General features: G+C 40.4%; 2 protein-coding genes across 6 annotated transcripts; one reads left to right on the top strand and one right to left on the bottom strand.

Annotated features, from left to right (window-relative positions):
• The first annotated feature begins 80 nt into the window (after positions 1-80).
• Positions 81-15,732, top strand: mak (male germ cell-associated kinase). Of its 4 annotated transcripts, none has more exons than XM_028569487.1 (16): positions 81-204; positions 2,217-2,328; positions 2,460-2,597; positions 3,785-3,839; positions 4,285-4,406; positions 5,064-5,143; positions 6,495-6,627; positions 7,094-7,265; positions 9,384-9,551; positions 10,393-10,650; positions 10,942-11,153; positions 11,490-11,629; positions 12,061-12,204; positions 13,402-13,488; positions 14,151-14,270; positions 14,883-15,732. In XM_028569487.1, the coding sequence occupies exons 3-16, from the start codon at positions 2,494-2,496 to the stop codon at positions 15,041-15,043; spliced, it is 1,956 nt and encodes a 651-aa protein (XP_028425288.1). In that variant the 5' UTR covers positions 81-204; positions 2,217-2,328; positions 2,460-2,493; the 3' UTR covers positions 15,044-15,732. The 4 variants fall into 4 exon arrangements, with proteins under 4 accessions (XP_028425288.1, XP_028425287.1, XP_028425289.1 ...); XM_028569486.1 differs by having other exon boundaries at positions 2,457-2,597; XM_028569488.1 differs by lacking the exon at positions 13,402-13,488 and having other exon boundaries at positions 2,457-2,597.
• A 39-nt stretch (positions 15,733-15,771) lies between these two features.
• tmem14ca (transmembrane protein 14Ca) lies at positions 15,772-18,646 on the bottom strand. Of its 2 annotated transcripts, none has more exons than XM_028569227.1 (5): positions 18,542-18,646; positions 17,617-17,701; positions 17,188-17,289; positions 16,939-17,026; positions 15,772-15,964 (listed from the first exon to the last, which is right to left on the bottom strand). In XM_028569227.1, exons 2-5 carry the CDS (start codon positions 17,690-17,692, stop codon positions 15,907-15,909), a joined length of 324 nt encoding a protein of 107 aa, XP_028425028.1. In that variant the 5' UTR covers positions 17,693-17,701; positions 18,542-18,646; the 3' UTR covers positions 15,772-15,906. The 2 variants fall into 2 exon arrangements, with proteins under 2 accessions (XP_028425028.1, XP_028425029.1); XM_028569228.1 differs by having other exon boundaries at positions 18,539-18,641.
• Between the last annotated feature and the right edge of the window lie 1,113 nt (positions 18,647-19,759).

The raw sequence follows: 19,759 nt of genomic DNA, 5'->3' as shown, positions 1-19,759 counted from the left end.
AGCAGTCACGCGCGCGCGCGCGCGCACACACACACACACACACACACACACACACACACACACACACACACACACACACACACACCCTATCGGAGCAGGGTATGGGCCATGGTCTAGGCTACTCCGTGGGTTTTATCTAAGGAAACGTCGTGCTATCAGCAGGCCCAGACAACGGTCAAGGAAAGGAGCTACGCCCCCTAAATGGTGAGTTTAAAACTATAAGAGAACGAATTTAAAAAAAAAAAAAAAAGCGAAACAGAGGAATAGGTCTGAACAAAGATGTTTGAAGAGCTGAACTGGCATCCTGACATCAACAAATGTTTCTCTAGTTTTGATCTTGTTTCTGAAAAGCTACACTGTCTATTTGACAGAGGTTTAGATAACGTTAGTTCATCCAAACTGTTAAATTTCTTAGAGTTAGGTTAAGGTTAATACGTTAACGTCTATAACTGCTGCGTGTTACGTTGAATGTAGTTAACGTTATGAAAAGATATTCACTAAGCGTTATACATTTATTTTACCCAGTAATTACATTTACAGGTTATGATGTAACATAGGCTACTCTGTTTCTTTTTCTACTAGTCAGGTTGGTGTCCACGATATAATTGACCTTGAATAGCTTCCCTAACGTCACGTGGCCTGGATAGGCTACATCCTAATTCCCTTTAATTCCCTCCACAACATATGTGCCATATGTGAGAGCTGAATGCAGGCCAGCAGTCCTCGACTTGACTCGTCCTAGTGCTTATCGTTTCAGGTTGAGTGGGACATCAAGCAGGGTTTTGTTTAGAGGAATCATTTCTACTTTGCAGTGGGAAAAGGGACAAATGGAGAAGTCAATATACAGCATGCAAAAATTATGACAAATCTTTAAACATTTACATGTTGTTAATTGCACCGAGGATTTATTTGTTTAACGATTACCAGGAGTCATAGTACTAAATCCAGTTAGGACATTCTCTTTGGATGGGAGTTCCCGGCCCCATTCAATGAAATAAACACTAATCTTATTTTGTTTAGCTGGCCTTGGCTTACCTGCAACTGTATTTCCTTTAACTTAAATACAGCAGGTCAGTGAGGAGACAGGTTCTAACACACTTTACTTTAAGTTTCCTGAAAAGAGCTGACAAATGGAATTCAAATCATTGTGTGTATGCACTGGTCTGCAACCAATATATCCATTAACCTTTGTTTAGCTAAAAAATACCGGGGTCTCCTTTACATTTCATTACCCGTATTATGTCAGGCTATGCATGTTGTTTTTCAGTCCAGTCTTACAGTTACACACACAGGTTGACTGCTGTTTAACCAGCACCACCTGTCGTGATTGCCTTGTTGTTCCAGAGAAACGTTATGTGAGTTGATGAAGAAAGGAACCGTTTTCTTGCAGCTCTTTGGTCAAAACTCCACTTTTATATACACCTAACTATATAACTTTAATAAAGAAAGAAAAAAAGAGGCTCTATGGATTAGTGCAGGATGTTAAGTTCAGGAATACATACATGGGTCTTCTATTTGAGAAACTAAACACCTACCAGACAACCCAGCATGGATCCTCAATGCTCAATGATGAACACAGCTTAAAAGGCTTCAAGGGAGGCTACTCAATTAACCTTATTGTCTCTAAGGTATTAGACAGTAGGCCAATGTGAGAATACACAGTATGGGCTTTTGATACAATTGCATTGAAACAAGGGACATGTTAATGGAATCATGGTGCAACCTAAAACAAAAAAGTGGACAGCTATGCATTTTCTAGATAAATAAAGTATATTAGTGTCACTAGAGTCTGACAACAACAACCAAGTCTGTTTTTCGGTCATCAAAGGATGAATATCCAACATAACAGTGTGATCACTGAGGCCTGTGGCGTCAATCCAATCCTCTTGCCAGGCAGGGGCTTGGGAAAGGTAGTGGATGCCGGTAAGCATGATAGTGATGTAACATCCTATTTACATCCCCGTTGGCCTAATCTGCCTAGGGCTGGCTTTGTCATCTCCCCTGGGTGGCCATGTTGGAGCCTCCTACTAGTGAGACACACACCTAATCCTCCTCACTGAAGGAAAAACAAGAATGTTCCTCGCTTTTCTTTGTCCTCAGATCTCATAAAATATTTCCAGGAGTGGGTGAAGCTTCTACCTGCGATTTTTATGTATGTGTAGTTGATTGGTGTGTATCTGCTGCAGCTGATTTTTATGTCTTTACTGTCACTGAAGGATCGCAAAGGCACGGTGTGGACTTTTGGCTGATCTACTGTATATCCCTGGGATCCAACCTTTCTAACAACGGATCAGTTACTGCAAGATGAGTTTGGAACTTCAAGAATCGGTGAGCATTGTGACATTTTGGCCAAGTGAAACTCCTTCCTCCTGGTAAAGGAACAATTGAACTCTTCTGGAGAAGAGACATTTGATCAATGCGTCTGCACTGTGTTTCCTCAACTTGTTTTTACGCAGCAGGAAAGTTAACAAGCTGATGAAACCGTCTTGAGAGATGATGAATCGCTACACCACCCTGAGGCAGCTGGGGGATGGCACCTACGGCAGCGTGCTGATGGGGAGAAGCAACGAGTCAGGAGAATTGGTGGCTATCAAGAGGTCAGGATGTTGAGCATTTATGAAATTGAAATATTGTCTCTCTTTGTTAGAGCATAACTATATATCAATATTGAGAGAGAGTTTGGTTGGTTATTTTGATACTGTGATATAGTTTAAATGTGTCTTCTTCTGCCTTTATTTATCCCGCGAGGGTAAATTCACAATTTTCACTCTGTTAGTTGCACACATTAAACACAGGCCTGAAATGTCAGAGTAAGGGGGCTGCTCCATTGAGGAGCGTCCCGAGCAGTTGGGGGTTCGGTGCCTTGCTCAAGGGCACCTTGGTAGTGCCCAGGAGGTAACCTGGCACCTCTCCAGCTACCAATCCACGCTCCATATTTTTGGTGCGGTCCGTACGGGGACTTGAACCGGCGCCCCTCCGGTTCCCAACCCAACTCCCCACGGACTGACCTACAACCACCCTCCCCTTTAGTTTTAAAGGCTTCTTTACACAATAGTGAAGTTATACAATTCAGTGAACATCATATCATAAGAAATTCTAAGTCAAGTTTAGGACTACTGGTTTCCTGCTATCACCAGGCCAAACAAACTAGCTGACATGCCTTTGTTTCAGCAGCATGGCAGCAGGATTCAATAATAGATGAGAAACCGCGGAGATGCGTCCACTGTTTGATCATTTGGTTACCATGCAAGACAATACATGTGGTGACGGTGAAAGGGAGTGAAAGTAGAGGGAGTGTGTCAGGTTGCTGATATTGTGGAAGTGACGATCGAAAACTGGCAGGTGCCCAAAGAGGAGAAGAAGATACGTACATAATTCGTAATGTTGATCAGAGAAGATAAGCTATCATAAAGGTGTCCCGTATACCTGCTGCTGTGTGGTTTTAATGTACGTAGCAACACGTACTGCGATAAAACCGACAACTTATTACATTAATAAATACATTCATTCAAGTCGAGAAAATAACACACTGTTAAAGCCGATACAGGTTAGAATATCAATTTAGTTTACAGTTTATGGCTTTTGCTAGTTTTGTTCTTGAAATGAAATGAGCTGTAATTAGAGACACTGTCAAAACGCTGAATTATTGATTGAGACAAACAAAGGGAATTTGTAAAGGTAGTGACTCTACTGTATGTTGGGCCTAATTTGTATGGCCTTCTTTAGTCCATGTATATCTGATCTGTACTCTAAACTAACTACGGGTTTTGCCTTTCTTTCCCAGGATGAAGAGGAAGTTTTATTCATGGGAAGAATGTATGAACCTAAGAGAGGTGAAGGTAAGAATGGTGATACTTTGGGCCAGTTATGAGCCAGCAGTACTTCCAGAGATGGAAATATATTTAATTTTTTCATGGGAAGATAATGCTAAGTGATTTTAACAATAATGCACAACACTCCTTGAATGGTGTTGCCAGTTCCAGTTGCCTGAAAGGCTTTCTTTGTGTACCTCTGCATCTATAAAAATGCAAATCAACTATGTAACTCATGTTTTAAAATGTCACACACTGGAACATTCTGCAGTCTCTTCATTGTGCACCTTACAATGTACCTTTTACCGACTGAAGGTTCAACTTCTAGTAGCTGCCTTACCTGACAGTATTCCTTCTCTCTGGCATTACCTGATTCACAATCGCAAACGATTAATGCCTTTGTAGAGCAAATCTGTGTGATTAAATAAGTGTCTTTATCCTTACCTTTTTTCCATGATTTGTCACACACCAGTCACTAAAGAAGCTCAACCATGCGAACGTGGTGAAACTGAAGGAGGTAATCAGAGAGAACGACCACCTCTACTTTGTCTTTGAGTATATGAAGGAGAACCTCTACCAGCTTATGAAGGACAGGTAAGATGAGAAATACCACACCTTACAATGCAAATGTATGTACGAGGTGTATAACACAGTGGTCTAGTTTGACATCATTGCCCTAACACAGAGTTTGCCAAATGCCAGCATCCCCCTCTGCATCACAAGCCTAACAGGGCCAATTTGCCAAGAAAAAGGTTTAGACGCTTATTAACATGGATGCGATGCAAGTTAAAGGATCTCATGGGATCCAATGGTTTCCAGTGGAACATTTTATATTTTTGTCAATACAACGTGCTCTCAAAGGTTCGCACTTAGTCGTGCATTAGGGCTCTGTAAAAGCTGTCACCAGACAAACACCTTCCCTAGGGAAAGCCCTGATGCTTTTGCTAGTTTAGAAACCCCAGGTGTACACTGGACGTACACACACCTGTACGCCTGTGAAAGGCAAAAAGCAGACAAGGAAGTCAAGGAAGCGCCTGATGTTTTTAGAGGTTAAATGCATATTTCCATGTGTGCTTTGTGTTTTAGCATATTTGACCTGTGTGTGTGTGTGTGTGTGTGTGTGTGTGTGTGTGTGTGTGTGTGTGTGTGTGTGTGTGTGTGTGTGTGTGTGTGTGTGTATACAAAGACACATTTTATAGAATGTTTTATGCTTACATCAGCAGGCTCATTCTATCAATTTTATGTTTACAGAAACAAATTGTTCCCTGAATCAGTGATAAGAAACATAAGCTTTCAGATTTTACAAGGCCTGTCATTTATTCACAAACATGGTAGGTGTACTGTGTTCACTTCATGCCTTGCAAGTGCATGAGAGTGGTTGCATACTGCAAGATTCATTGAACAGCTACACTGCGTCAAAATAATGAGAAAACTATAAAGCAATGAAATATGAAAAAAATGTCACAAGTCCTTAATTTGATTAATTTATCAGAATCTTGTAGTTTGTGAACCTTTCATAACTGCCTCATCTAACTTTGTCTTTAGTCTCATTAGGTCTGCATTTCTTTAATTAATGGATGTGTGCAAGTTTTACAAATCTTACAGAGACTCATTCATACAAAACATTCCCAGCCAGCCTGTATTCGCCTTACAGGACATGCTTCCACACATCCAGAATGCATGTGCTTTTCAGGATTTCTCTTTTAACTGCTTTTCTTTCATTTCTCTTTTACCCATTTTTTCCTTCCTGTTCTATCTCTTTGGTCTGCTGTTAGAGAGAACAAGATGTTCTCAGAGAATGAAATTAGGAACATCTTGTTTCAAGTGATATCTGGGTTGGCTTTTGTACATAAGCATGGTAAGAGGCTTTACTCTATCATCCTTTACCTGTTCAAAAGTAGCGTGACGTTTCAGTAGTTGGTTTGGGTGTATATTGTGCAATGTTTTGCATTTTAGTGTGACCCTCAGATAGAACACCACAAAGTGTGTACAGTGTATGTACAGTGTATGTAAAGTGCATGTGATATACTTGTTTCATTCTGTATGCCTACTAGTGTTTATGCTTGGATCCATTTAAGAGACCTTGGCCATGATATATATCTTATAATAGCATCAAACATTTCAGCTCCATTGGGTATACCGGTTTCATCAGCATCACTTTCATTTCACAAAGTCACCGTCTATGGTTTTGCCCCTGTCTCTTCATGCTTATAGAATTTAGATCATGTAACGTTACATCTGTATCTACAAATTGCCTTCATATGCAAATACTTTTTATTGGTAGAATATATTTTTAAAGGAAAAATAATGCCAACTGGAGTACTTTTTTCTCTCCAAAATATAACAAAGAATGTTAATACTATAATTGTCTTTCATGTGGCAACTAAAGTACTGTCCAAGCAAGATTAGGTCATTAAAACAGCTTGGTTACGGTTAGAGAAACCGTGTGGCCGTGGTTAAATAAAAAAAAAAAAAGTCCTTCAAACATAGGCCACCGCTGTCGAAGACAAATATACACCTATTCCTAGGCTCCTCAGTTTTCCCTTTCTTGTGCTATCTGAATTATGCAGTGAATGTAAAATACTAATATAAAATAGTTGCATATGATTGTAATAACGTCCTTTGGCCATTTAGACTTTGCTCTATACACAGTGGCTCAGCTTGACATTAACCTCTCTACAGGTTTCTTTCATCGAGACATGAAGCCAGAGAATCTGCTGTGCATGGGTCCAGAACTGGTCAAAATAGCAGATTTTGGACTGGCTAGAGAGATCCGCTCCAAACCTCCCTACACAGACTATGTATCAACCAGATGGTGAGAGTACTGTCTAGGCATCAATAGCCATCTAAAACACAGAGGAGAGCCTATGCATCAATTACAGTATGCTATACCGCTTCTGAGTTTAGCCCTGTAAAATTCACAGTGTGAGCATCATGCTCTGTTTTTATGTTAGACTACAAGATTACAAGACTACAAGATTACAGAGACTGCTAGTTAAATACCGGTATTACAACTGCCGACATGTGGCGTTAGTGCTCATTTTGTATCATACTTTTATTGAATGAAATATTAAGCTTCGCTCCTACGAAATAGGTGTTTTTTTTTTAAACATTACACACAAAGCTAACTGGCTATAGTTAACCTGTACGTATGCTAGCGGGATTAGCTAACGTTGCGTAGCCAGTCAGCAACTTCGGCAATCGGCTGTTCACTGACAGTAAAAACTGACAGTAAAAACACCTCTTCCTCATCCCAGTCAATCAATATTCTCTCTGTCCAGGTACCGCGCACCCGAGGTCCTGCTCAGGTCGTCTACTTACAGCTCTCCTATCGACCTGTGGGCTGTGGGCTGCATCATGGCTGAACTCTACACTCTCAGACCTCTTTTCCCTGGGAACAGTGAGGTGGATGAGATCTTTAAGATCTGCCAAGTCCTAGGCACCGTCAAAAAGGTGAGAAGAAACTGAATGCAGAGAGGTGGAAATGATTGACCTTTATTCAGGGTTTTAACTGTGTGAAATGAATTGATGTCCCCAATGATATGACTATGCGTTTTTAGATAAAATAAACATAAATAGTACGTAAGTAGGCCAGGGGCAAAGTGTTCCTCCCTCTGTGGTTCAAAGCAGCTTAAAGCCCATGTTGCAAGTTTAATTTTCCAACGAATTTGTGGTAATTGCTTGTTGGTAATAAACATTTAAACTGTTATTCATGTATTTGATGTTGTTAGGTATCACAAAACAGAATATAACACGAAAAAGTAGGTACTATTTTACAGCGGTTTGTCTTTCCCCCACAATGCATTGCATGGCGTCACATTGGGGAGACGACAGGCGAAAGCCCCGTCTCGGTTCACTGTCCCGGTCACGGTTTCTGCCACTGATCTGGCAAAATATGGCTTTTGGTCTTGACCGAGTCAATGTGTCTTTATTATGTGTATAATAATATTGGGGTGAAGTGAAAGGCAACTTGGACGGTGATGCTGTTCGGCTTTTCACAAGTTTAAACAGCTAGCTAACGCTAAGCCGACGTTTCCTAACGTTAGCGCAACAGCGTTAGCTTAGACTGCTAGTTAAATACCGGTATTACAACTGCCGACATGTGGCGTTAGTGCTCATTTTGTATCATACTTTTATTGAATGAAATATTAAGCTTCGCTCCTACAAAATGGGTGTTTTTTTTAAACCTTACACACAAAGCTAACTGGCTATAGTTAGCCTGTACGTGTGCTAGCGGGATTAGCTAACGTTGCGTAGCCAGTCAGCAACTTCGGCAATCGGCAGTAGTTTCGGCGAGCTAACCGCGACAGTATGTTGCCCACAATCAACCTCTGCTGCTAAAAGCAGTCAATCTGCAGTGATGTTTTGAAATGGAGACACATGGATGTGTTAGCTGTCGAGGTTAGCTCGCCGAAGCTGCTTGCTGGCTATCCAACGTTAGCTAATGTCCGCTAGCATACGTACAGGCTAACTATAGCCAGTTAGCTTTGTGTGTAGCTAACTAACGAACTAACAAAAAACATATCGTTATGGTACAAAAGGAGCACTAACGCCACAAATCTTATGTTGACAACGTGGACGCAGATGTAGGAAACTCAGAAGGCAGTTGTAATATTTACCTAGCCGGCTAGGCTAACGCTGTTGTGCTAACGTTAGCGAAACATCGGCGTAGCGTTAGCTAGCTGTCTAAACTTGTGAAAAGCTGAACAGCATCCCCGTCCAAGTTATAAATAAACACCAGTCAAATATGTTGTTACTGGAGCTAGTAGGCTAGCATCAAAACGTGAGATATCTAATCATGATATCAATCATATCTATGTGTTTACAACCATCGGGGGATTTCACAGGTGGGACTGGCAAGTTAGCACATAGCTAGCATGATGCCTTGTAATTTTTAGATCTAGATAAGTTTAGCTTTACTTATCTGAACTAAAGACATGATCACTGTCACTAGATATTAATAAAACATTGACTTTCACTTGTGCTGTTCGCTGACAGTAAAAACACCTCTTCCTCATCCCAGTCACTCACCATAGTTCTAGTACCAGGCTGATACACGTCTCCCCAACGTGACGTCATCACCGAGTTGCATACCAAAAACCTGACAAAAACTGGCCTTTAACACTATTTGGAGACATTTTTAACAATGATATACATATTCAGTGCTATATGTACCTATTAATCAACAGTGGTGGTTAACCTGCAACATGGGCTTTAAGTGTGCTCCATGCTGAACACTTCATTGCAAAGGCTTTCTCCAAATCCATTACTATTCCCTATGATTGCTAATCAATGTTTGAGCCCATTTTTGGTATGACCTGGCCAGGAACTTAGTCTTTTACCTCAACCACAAGGGCTGCCGTTTCTATATGTTTGTATAGACATGCAAATGATACATTTGACGTTTAAAATCAACTTTAGCAAAGTGGCGTGGATTGTAAAAAAGAACATTTCCAGTGGTGAGATATTTTAAATATAAACATTAGCAAAAGACAATCTCACAACTCAATCTGTAAACACTTGATAAATAAATATAATAATTAATAACCATCTGATTGTTTCTCTTCGTAGACGGATTGGTCAGAGGGCTACCAACTGGCTTCTGCTATGAACTTTCGCTTCCCCCAATGTGTGCCGACCCACCTGAAGACCCTCATCCCTAATGCCAGCAATGAGGCTATCGCCCTGATGAGGGACATGCTGCAGTGGGACCCCAAAAAAAGACCCACTGCTGTACAGGTAGGCAAACCCGAGCCTTAAGGTTGAGTCTAAAGGTCTGGATGTACAGTCAGAAGTCAAGGCTTTATTTGCCGCATCTGTTCAATGTAAATGGGAGTGTATTAAGTATGGATCTGCAAAAAAAAAAAAAAAAAAAAATATATATATATATATATATAAGTATATATATAAGTATAATCTGGACTCCAAGGACCTTTTGGGACATCATTTCTTATTAAACCTAAAAAACATACCTCCATACCCCAGAGAAGCAATTTCCATTACAGTGCAGCATTCACCACTGCATGCAGATTATCTGTTGTCCCAATACTGAGATTGTATTAGCATCCTAATCCCAGTAATTTTAAGTAGTGCTAAAGCCACTATTCATTCCCTCCACCTTTGCCAGTGTGCCCTGCATCAGATATACATATCATGTACATCACATGGTCATTACATAGTCAGACATAATTCCCAGCCCACTGAGACAGTTGGATTGCTCTGTGGGCCTCGAAGAGGAAACACCTTTTCAGAGGGAGTGACGGTGCTTTTCTATTCTGTGCTTACAAAGCTCCCAGGTGTAGGAGGCACATCTAGTTTTAGCCTATTCTAAGGAAATAATTCAAGTTCATTTTAAATTCATTTAATTAAATTTAAAAAATCATTTAAAAAAATGTAATTACATTTTTAAAAAAGAAATCCGAATGGGATATAGTATACACTGCATGTCCATCATTCTAACATGCTTCTGTGTCAAATGATTATACTTATTTGGTTTATTCTAAGTTCATGGGAAGTTACACAATGTTCTGATTGTGCTAGAAAACAATGCTTGCAGAATAACAAAGATCTCCCTGTCTAGGCCCTGCGTTACCCGTACTTCCAGGTAGGCCAGATCTTAGGGCCTCGTCCTCAGAGCCAGGAGGTCAAGAAGGTCCAGGCCAGGCCGCTGGCCCAGAACCAGGTCTCGGAGTCCAAGGCTGATCCCCAGCAGTCTTCCTCTGAGTCCAAAGCCTCCACATCCTCCTCCAGGAACCAACAGCAGCAACATCATCATCAGCCTCTTCAGCCGATCCCCCTTCCCCAAACTGAGAGTAAACCAGCCGGCCTCTGCCAGGCAGTGAGTGTCAAATCACAACCTTTATTGTATTTCATGCTATTCAATAGAATGAAAGAATGAAAGCACCTAAGATTATGCAGATGCAGAGACTATCTCAGGAAGTGTCGCAATACTAAAACATGAAGGGGAACTTCTGGCCCCTGACTTTGCATGTTAGACGCCTCTTACAAGGAGTAAGATGTGTAGCACAGTTAAAGCAGCTCCGAGCTGGAGCTAAGTTAGTTTGCCAGATTTGACCAATTTAAATGTGACAAGTTGCGTGGACGCCTGTTGTATTGTCTGCTTCTGCAGAAAGCAGCATCGCTGGGCAGCGAGAACAGCAATGGTGGTGGTGTCGGGATGGGGGTACTGAAGAGTGGCCGTCGTCGCTGGGGCCAGACGGTGGCCAAGACCTCGGACAGCTGGGAGGAATCCGACCCCTCGGAAACCGCCGCCTCCAACTCCAAGAAACCCAGCCTGGGGAACGCAGAGGAGCAGAGGAGCCCTAAGGAACACCGCCCACAGTAAGTGCTGTGATGGCCTACTGGATTGGCAATTTGACAAAAATGTAAGCTTTGACAATGGAGCAGTGCATTGCAGAATACTAAAAATGTGTGTTAAATGTAGCTCTCTCATGCATCTTGCATTATTTAAGATGGTAGTAGGTTTTAGTAGCATTTTATCATTGTCATATAGTTAATAAAATGACACCTACTGTATATATGCAATTTTTTTTTGCCCAATCTGTCTAAATGATTACATAAATGTGTGAATACAGCAACTTATAGGTGTAGCAGGACTCACGTTCAAAATGTTTTGGGCACAGACCTTTACTGTCAGTGACTGGTTTCTGTTTTCAGGCCCAAGGAGCAGAAACCTCTGTATTCCTTCAGCACAGTCACTAAGCTACCCAACAATGTTAAGATTGGTCAAATGGACTCCAATCTCCCAGGATCTGCTGCGCGACAGCACTATCTGAGCCAGTCACGATACTTGCCAGGTAAGACTGCACGACTAACAGCCAATCAGGTCATCTTAATGATTGGAAAGAAGTCACCAAAACGTAGTGTTATTCAAGCAATCTTTCCATTCTCTTTATGATTTTGCATCACCTCTTAAACTCCCACAGGAATGTATTTATATGCTTTGTTTTATCTGTGTCAGGTCAGATTTATTGTCCAGCATGACTGCTGGTAGATCTAGTTCATTTTTTAAAAATAGCCTCTGTAACTAATGCTGTGCCCTGACACTAACTCAAAACTCAAATCATTGATTTCAGTAACGCAAATGAAAATAAATTATGGTCATTAAAACAAGCATTGTCCTCATATCAAGTAAAAACAATCAGGCATAACTGCATTCCACTGGAGCCACCTGAGCAGCCAGTTTCACAAAAATACAACATTATCACATCATTTATGTTGCTTTAAGGGTTGATCGGCAAGAATCAGACTCCTGGAGAGAAGGAGCTGAGTGGTATGACGCTGCGGGACCTGTGGGAGAACTCCTCAAACACTGTAAATAAACCGCTTGCTCCTATTGGAGGAGGATTATCTGTCATCAGAGCCAACGCAGGTGAGGACTGATCTGTAATGTCGAGGTGGGAAGAGGTTTGATGGAGTGTGCAGGGAGCAGGGCTCAGGTTTCCAGATTCCACTAACATGTTGAAGAAATCATATCTGACAAAACAAACTATCAACAGCTTGTAGAGCTCCTGTAATGTAGAAAAGGAATTGAATGACTTGTGGTCCAGGATATTTATGTTTTTGTTTTTCTTCTGATTAATGGAGAAATTCAACTAGCATCAAAAAACAATTTGTCAGAGCACATACGGCCCTTTCAACCCAAATATCCTGTTGCATTTGCAAGTTTTTGTGTCTTGATTTTTCAGTGAATATTTCACTCTTTTTCTATGTTTATGTAACAAACATGTTTTAAATAACACATTGGAGCTAATGTGGATGTACAATATGTAACTTTACAGAACATATGCAGACTTGCAATGTCCAACAACAACAACAACAAAACATTGTACTCTTCCAGCAAAAATTACAATCTTTTTGAGAATCTATAACTGAGCTAACACACGATGTCCGGCAACAAAATTAGACAGTAACCCTACTTCTTTTGCATTTCGAAATGCAGTGGAAACCTGGCGACTGTCAGTGTCACCTACTGTTACATAATATGACACTATCCTCTTTGTGCCATGAAGGCACTACATGCTAATGACGCAGCTAATGTCTCCTGATCAGTAGTTATGGAGCCATTGACAAAGCAGTGTTAGGAGTGAGCCTAAGTGTCTGTGACTTTCGAGAAGGGAGACCTCTATAAATCATTTGTCATGTAGACTGACACACAATATGGGTCCCCACTGTGCTCTCTTCTTCTCTCTCTTTCTTTCACCTCGTCTCTCCCTCTCCGTTGCTTATTCATGAGATTAAGACCGTCAGTGTAAGATCAAGTGTTTCTTAAATGGCCTCCAACTGCACCCCCTCCTCATTTGTTCCAGGCAGCGCTCACACACACACACACACAGTTTGTTTTGGTACAACTATTACTCATAAGTGTCATTTTTCATTCAAACTAAGAACAAGCACTTTTCTTTTTTGTGTGTCTCTTTCTGCTACCTTTAGCTTAGATGCAACTGCATCAGCGCTAACATGTACATGCTAGTTTTCTCTCAGTTATCTCATCCATTTCTATTTTTCTTCTTTTTCTCTCTGATTCCACGCATATCTCCTCCGACTCTACTTTTTGGTGTGGGACTAGAAGAGAATGCTTCTAAATCTGAGGATAGCCCACCAGAGAAAACGGTTGTTAAAGAGAGAATACTGGAGAAACTTGATCTCTCCAAAGGTATTGCGTTGAGATGACTTCACGTGAACTGTTTTGTTGTATTTGACAGTTTTCAGCAATGGTGTACATTTACTTATAATTGACTATGCTAAAGCTATTTCTTATACAAACATTGTAGCTGTAGTGTGTTGGCTGATGCAACAAGCTTCAGGTATTCAGCCAGCAACTTATTAACATGTGAAAGAAGCCAGCTGCCAAAGGCTCTGCAGGAGACAAGGGTACAAATACACAGTTTAACCAGAGAACTAAGAACTCCAGTTGCTAAATAGATGTTAAATGGCACTACAACATCTTCATAAGGGAACAATGAGGCTTTTTCACTAATGACACTGATAAGCATCTGTGGCTGCTGGCGAAGCAGATCGATGGAGTTGCTGGAAAAAGCTGAATGACTTCAATCACTCAGCCGCCTTATTTGTTTGGGTCCTCAGTAGCTGTTGCATATGCAGCAGCTAATCATTTGTATCAGTAAGACCATGTGTGAGAACATCTATTAGGTGTGTGTTACTGAAGGTTCTTCATTTGTATGTTTTTTGTGTTTTAAATGGTGCACGTTATTTCAGCTTATATGATGCTGACTAGAAGCTAATGGTGTCTGGGTACCTAGAGGGTGTAACACATGGAAAAATAAAGACCCATTTTCTGGCTTTCTCCTCTTTTAGGGAACTTTGTAAGCACCAAATACAACCTCTCTGGCGGTTATATCCCATCATTCCAAAAGAAAGAGGTGGGCTCAGTTGGACAGAGAATCCAGCTTGCCCCTTTGGCTGGCCAGCACACAAGTAAGATTTTGTTCCATCTATCAAAGTCTAACAAAATAATTCTTTTAGATCAGATAAACTCCCTCCCCAAGTCCACGCTTATCTGGCTCAAAAGGTTGCACATCAAGTCTTTAAGTAAATACTGTTTCCGTTTTCTGTAATAACTGCTTTCTTGTGGCCATGCCAAATTATTTTTAGTCCTCTACTCCTTTTCTCTATTCTCTCTACAGTTTCTTGCTTGCAATGTTTCCATCCAAACTCTCTCACTGGGACTGTTTCTCCCCTTTTTTTTTCTTCACTCTTTCAGTCAATCTTTCTTCTTCTCCTGATAATAAAATAGAGAAATCGAAATCTGCGAAGCCCAAGCCCATATCCAACTCATCTTTGAGTGAGAGTAATGAAGGTATTACCATTTTCTAATAGTTGCTAGTACGGTTTTACTTGAGTCCTTGTGTTGATATTTTTTAGAGAACAAACGTTCCTGTATAGTTTGATTTTGCTTACCAGAGTTGTGAAATCCTGTTTACTTTTAGCTGATGTCAGTGTATCTTGCATTACATATAAAAAGATACCTGGCTATATAGCTACTGTATGTATTGGTGATGAGACAAACTGACTTACATGTTCCTCCAGATTACGAGGGCTGGAAGAGGAGGGCAGACAGGACTCAGATGAAGGGGAGCAGCTACTCAGCCCTGGGGAAAACCTCTGGGAGTCTCCTGAGCAGAGCTCCGCCCGTGCAGCCTGTCCACGGCAGGGTGGACTGGACATCCAAATATGGTGGAAATCGGTAGTTCAGAAAGAGGGTCATACAGCTTCTACTGCTTGTTGCACTGTGTAGCCTACATCTTTGGCTAAGGAAGTTGACCCTACGCTGTAAACACACTCAAACCTGAAAGGAATTATATCTTCAATATGGAGGTATCTGGTAGAGGACAAAAAGTAGTTACAAAAGATTTACTGTACATCCCACATTCTTTGAGGAGACATTTTCAATGCCACACTGGGATCATTAATTGGTTTCCAGAGACGTAGGATCTAACTGTAAAAGTGCACAGAGTCTCTATGTTTTGGAGATGACGGCTGCCATGATGCTGAACCAAGACTAATACAGTCTGCAAGACAATCCCACTGTTCCTGAAGGATCCAGTGTGAGCCAATTCTACGGTTAGTGTTGGAGTATTTTGAGAAGGATTTCATTGTACCTTAGCTTTTCATTTTTATAATCCAGTTTATTATTATTTTCAAGTATTGTTTTACTACTGACGCCAAGCATAAATGGTCATTTATTAACGGCTCCTGCAATGCTATGTTCCCTCGGCTTTTAGTCTCACAAAGAAAAAATCTTCAGTGTAACCGCTACAGAAATGATTACTTCAACTTATTCTGTGTACCGTAAGACAACTGCACACCTCTTTGTATTATGCAATGAATTAAGTGAACATTTTGTAAACATTTTATACAAATAAATCTATAAAAAGTTCATAATGCATTCATTCAAAAATGACAAGACAATTATTCGTATTATATAAACAAGGTATTATATTTGATCCTCAAATCTACACTTTTACAAAATGACATTCATATTCAACAGTAAATGACAAATGCTAACAGACTGCTGCTGAAACAGAAGATGGGGTACATATCAGAAACTCCATCAGGACTCCTGGGGTTTCTGGAGCAATGCCATACCAAGCTTCCCCACCATCAGAAGACTGGAACAAGAAAAAGACAAAGAAAATATAACATCCCTGTTCTTGACTTTTAGCTCAGACAAGTAGAGATTTTGAGTTGCTTCAGAGTAAGAGTGATCATCTGGGATCAACAGTAAAGGTCTATTGAATGATCCCATCACGGATACATTTATCAAGTACATTCCCTCACCAGCACTCCTCCTTACTTCCAGGGCTGCATCATGTGAGGAAAATATCTAATTGCGATTATTTTGACTGATATTGCGATATGATGCACAATATGATCATTTTGGTGATTTTTGCGAGGATCTGTACCAAAAGATTAGTTTTCGTTAGTCTGTAGGATACAATTTCTAGGCCAGGACTACTCTGCAGCACCACAATACTTAATTCAGAATGGTTTGACACATATTTTGCCTTTAACAAATATTGCGCCCCCGTGTGATTTGGATATTGCACTAGTCCATATTGCAATTTCTAGGGCTGTTTTCGATTGAAGAAATTCTTAGTCGACTAACACTCATTCAATTGTATCGACTAATCGATTAGTTGATTTAAATCGACAGGTCTGTAAATCTGAGTTTCTCCGCAAAGAGTCATGCAAAAGGATGCATATATTGAATAAGATAATGCCTCCTTTGCATATTTAAACAACATTTCAGAAAACGTGTAATACAACAAATAATTGCCTTAATGAAAGTAATTAAAGTAGGTTTCACGGTGATATCTATTAGGTAAAATGTCAACCCTTAATTCTTGCGTTTACCAGAGTTTCTTGGAAATAAGTCATTCAGCATGAAAAAAAAGCATCAAACATGACTTATCGACTAAAGAGATCTAAGTTGACTAAGACCAAAATGACCGATTAGTCGACTGATCGACGATCAGAGCAGCCCTAGCAATTTCGATTAAATTGCGATTAAGTTACTAGTTACTTCACCTTGAATTATGCATGTAAAATTAGTTAAGTCGTATAAATGGTATAAGATGGATACCTTGCTCCAGCTATCAAGCCAGCTGGCATGAACTTCCTCGAACTGTAGAACCTCTTTCCCATGACCCCAGTCAAAGCTCCTGATGTAGCTGAAAGACAGCACGTGGTGGAAAAGGTCAGTAGATAATAGAAAATGTAAAGCATCATGACCACAGAGACACATCACTGTTCTTATTCAGAAACTCTTTACCTAGATTATCAACCATGCAACACATATACACCAAATACAGTATATTCTTAGTATACCAACCGAGTGACACCCAAACATTATTGGCGTCATTGGAGATCTGGTAGGCGCCAAAACCTGCGAGGCCGCCGAAGAGAGCACCAGCAGCAAGGGACGGGACACTGCCTGAAGTAAACAACACACACAGCAGGTCAACACCTGCAGCGGGTGTCCATAGGACTGAAGAGCATGCATAGACTGGTGTGTTATAGATGACACATTGTAGTTGTATATAGACCATGGCAATAATTGAATGAACATGAAGGCAATTTGTTAACAATTGAGATGCAGTAACGTATAAAAAGAATGTCAAGAGAAAACAACAACCAGAAAAGAAACACCATTATATAATCGATAAACCTTTTAAAGAGTTTAGGGCCCTTAAAAAAAGCGTATCCTTCTACATTTTCCATAGCTAATAACTTCCATAATCATACATAATCCAACACATACCTGCTTTCACATAACCGATGACTCCCCCGGATGCAATAAGGGCTGCGTATCCATATCCTAGCCAATCCACAGACATGTTGGACACCTGCAAAGGACCGCAGCGTGTGAGCGAGTAAACAAACTTGTAACAACAGACCTTTTTCACGGCAGACACGTTGACATGTTATAGTAGGGAAAGCTAGTGTATTCCACTTAGGAGAGGCCCTGGTATTGGGCATGCTGACTCACTGAAATGGCTTACTGGGACACTTGATGGAATTGAGCCATCGTTAAGGTTATCAATTTCTGCTGTGCTATTCCTACTATAAGCCAAAATGTTTGCTGTGAAAAAGGTCCATTCAATTCACACCATGACTTCCCGCTGCGAACCTAATATTACTTACTGGTGCAAAAATACCTAAAAGGACTGTCTGAGTGCTGCAACGGAGAGCTGTTACAGAAAACTAGCTGAGGTAACAGAAGGCATAGAAACATGGTAGCATCCAAGAAGGTTTTCCCGCTGTCACACAGCATCGCTTGTCTGTTTTAGATCAGAAAACGTTACATTGTGGCCCCACTAAACATTGTGTGTGTGTGTGTGTGTGTGTGTGTGTGTGTGTGTGTGTGTGTGTGTGTGTGTGTGTGTGTGTGTGTGTGTGTGTGTGTGTGTGTGTGTGTGTGTGTGTGTGTGTGTGTGTGTGTGTGTGTGTGTGTGTGTGTGTGGCTTATTAGATAAGGCTAGCTCCTGGACAGTTTAGCACACGCACCAGCAGCACAAACTAGCATACCTGTTTTTACACCCATACACCACATGCTTCGCTTACACGAAAGTTTACAGAATATGTTGCCTACGCCATTGTTTGCATGCTAATTAGAGCTTTAAACCTCTAAGAATGTAAAATGTGAAAACTTAAAAGACAGATCGATAGCTAACGTTACATACAACCTTGCTCTTTCAGTTCGTCCTCTGTCACAACCAACGGCAGCATGTACTCCACCGAGCACAAATTATGGGTACACATAACAAGCGGCAGGGTGCCTGATGGGAAATGTAGGCCATATTGCTTGGGAGGCAGGTGCTGCGTTCACAAGAGGCGGAATTTCTACGAATAATAATACTTAATAATAAATTAATAAATAGGCTTATAGGGGGTGAGTTTTTTTCTGACACAGATTGTTCATATTCCTCAAGATCAAAATCGTTTTTTTTTCTCAAAACTTTGCATGACTTTCACCATACTACGTGTGGACCTAGTCGATAAAGTATGACATTCAAAAAAGATAAAGAATAAAACAATTGCACATTTCGCCAAATGTAGAGAGCATAGCATATTCTGTTTGTTCTAAACATAACTTCCACCTCCTATTATAAATGCTATGCGTGTTATTGGCCTAATAAATGATGCTACACTAGCTGCTGCAGAAACCTGTTCAATGTAATGCAAAATAAATGTAACAAGAGTGTCTTCCTGTGTTTTCATGGTCAGAGGTCGTGATTACATCATAGCACTTCAGCTTTTTAATAAATCCCTATTGTGCTTAAGTGCAGCAGTAATTTCAATCACGCCTCTGTTAAAATTTCCAGAATGAGCAGTTATTTTTATATTATCGTGTATGTGTATTTTTAAGATAGCCTACATTTCATTAGTCTACTTATGTTTATTAAACGTAGTATATTGTAGGCTACATAATACATTTCAACGTCTTATGTTTGTCAATGCACACAGACAATAAAAAAGCAATTTGAAACATGAATTCCCATTTTTACCATGTGTGCGATTAATGATTCATTAACATGTTTGATATAATTGAAGCATATAATTTGACTCTTCCACATATAAGACTGATTATGTGCCAGTGAGCAAAGCTTTCCAATCTGTTTCCACATTGATGCATTAGATAACGAATCGTTATTTTAAAGTAATTTGCTCTAAGGGACTGTTGGGACTTTTGTTGTTTACCCTACATAAAAAAAATATGATTTCACTGTAGGAGAGGAAGGAACGGTGGGAACACTGAACCCTGAATAATTATTAAAAAGTCGTCCTTATCATCTGCTAACTCCAGAGTCATGACATAGCAGTGCAATTCACTGAGCCCCAGCACCACATCAAGGACCCTTACAGTTCCTCAGACACCAGAGTGGGAACTGGTTTTATTTTTA

The sequence above is a fragment of the Perca flavescens genome, chromosome 22 (genome assembly GCF_004354835.1).
Source record: "Perca flavescens isolate YP-PL-M2 chromosome 22, PFLA_1.0, whole genome shotgun sequence".
NCBI lineage: Eukaryota > Metazoa > Chordata > Actinopteri > Perciformes > Percidae > Perca > Perca flavescens.
Note: the sequence above shows the minus strand (reverse complement) of the source record. Positions and strands in the feature narration are given on the sequence as shown.